The sequence below is a fragment of the Cariama cristata genome, unplaced genomic scaffold (assembly GCF_000690535.1).
Source record: "Cariama cristata isolate BGI_N322 unplaced genomic scaffold, ASM69053v1 scaffold26801, whole genome shotgun sequence".
In the NCBI taxonomy this organism is placed as follows: Eukaryota; Metazoa; Chordata; class Aves; order Cariamiformes; family Cariamidae; genus Cariama; species Cariama cristata.
Window position 1 is genome coordinate 4,893 of NW_009601397.1, and position 1,795 is coordinate 6,687.

The 1,795-nt window shown below is 48.2% G+C and overlaps 1 protein-coding gene across 1 annotated transcript in view; it reads right to left on the reverse strand.

The window, feature by feature from the left end:
- The window catches only part of LOC104169513 (COUP transcription factor 2), a 4,071-nt gene extending 2,599 nt beyond the window's left edge, over positions 1–1,472 (reverse strand). Inside the window, exon 1 of the mRNA XM_009710442.1 lies at positions 935–1,472. Within this exon, the coding sequence (XP_009708744.1) occupies positions 935–1,445 (511 nt within the window). The 5' untranslated portion in view covers positions 1,446–1,472. The remainder of the gene's footprint in view (positions 1–934) is intronic.
- Between the last annotated feature and the right edge of the window lie 323 nt (positions 1,473–1,795).

Below are 1,795 nucleotides of genomic sequence, written 5' to 3' on the forward strand. Positions count from 1 at the left end.
TACTCTCCGGAGCGGCAGCTTCAGTCTCCTCTTACTTCTCCATACTGTCCCTGTCTACTTATGGTGATGATCTTTTCGCACCCGTTACTCGCTTTGGACTATGCAGTTCCTGCTGGGTACAAATGCAAACTTTTCCCCTTAGCTTAAATGACACAGAACTGCTCACTGCCACATTCTGTTTAAATCAGAGACAGCTCTTTGGAAAGTTGATTTATTTTATTTTATGGGATGGCAGGGAACATATTTTAAACTCAGCTTTGCGCATTTAACTTTTTTTTTTTTTTTTTTAATTCAATTTTTAATCCTGCAGGGCTTTTTTCCCTTCCTGGCTGCCCATAAAATGATCCTCTTTTTCAAGTGGTTTCACTGATAGGACGACTTGTATTTAACAACATCAAACAGATTTTGCTGCTGTTCGGATGCGTGTCATTAAATGCAACAACCCAGAGCTATACTGTTAAATAAAATATTATTTTCAATGGGAAAAGCGCAGTCTCTCGTGGCGAATGGGTGCCTTTCCCTGAGCACCCTCTTCCCCCGTTCCCAGCATTATTCAGCTAGGGTTGGGGTGTGTTTTTTGGTCTTTTTTTTTGTGTGTGTGTGTGTGTGTTAGTGTGTGTCTATTTTCTTTCTTTCTTTTTTTTTTTTTAAATGATAGAGTAGTTCATATTGGAAGGGACTTTTTTAATTTTGCACTCCCTCAGAGATGGGATGCTCAAACCCGAGGCCCTGAAGGGGACACCACAGGGCATCGTTTCCTAAAAGGAAAGAGACCGCGCTGGTTCTCGGGGGCGAGGGTGTGTGCAGGGAGCGATGATGGGGTGCAAGGCAAATAACACTTTGCAAGAGCAAACAGTTCTCAGGGCAGGGGCGGAGTGGGGTGGGGTGGGGGGCCAGGGAAGCAAAAAAGGAAGAGCAAAGAAATGCTGCCTACCTGAGGTGAAGAGGACTATGGCCTTTAAACAGCTATATTCTGCAGAGTCGACATGCAATGCTTTCAGTTTTTCTACTTGCTCTTGGAAGATTCGTATGTGGTCCATAAAGGCGACCACTCGGTCAGCAGACATGGGCGAAGCGTGGAGGCCAGCAGCTGCCAGGAGCGGAGCTACGTGGAGGGGCATGGAGCACTGGGCAGCGTTGAGGACAAATAACTCGCTCCAGGTCAGCCTCAGGAGAGCCACCTGGTCTGTGATCTGGAGGTCTGGGAAGAAGGGGATATTCCTGGCCCACTCCACCGCGCTGAAGAGCATCCTAGCTGCCAGTTCACAAATGTTCTCGATGCCCATGATGTTGTTGGGTTGCATGCACTGACTGCCAAAGCGGGAGGTGGGGTAGGGCTCTGCTCTCAGAAGAAGGGAGATATATCCGGATAGGTAGGAATGGCAGTTGAGAGGGTCCCCGTTTGTCAAGGCGAACTGACCATGAGTTGGCTGTGTGGGTGGCATTCTGCCCCTCTGGACCGCTGCAGTAAATAAAGAAGAAACTACAGCTATTAATATCTGAATTGCGACCATCGGTTCAAATACAGCCTTGCTTTGTGTGCTTGTGCGTGCGTGTGTGACACCGTACCCACTCCACTTAAGGGGGAACATGCTTTTTTTTTTTTTTTTTCCTCCCCCTCCCCAGCCAGAGTTCAGCCCGTACCCAGTTTTAAGGCTCCGCAGTTCCCGGGTCAAGTAAAAGCAACAATAAAAGCTGAGCAATGCTGTCCGCTCGGCCAGGACTGCCTGAAGGAGCCCGAGACCCTCACTTCCCAAAACACACCACGATTCAGTTATTTCCACCACTCCCCCCC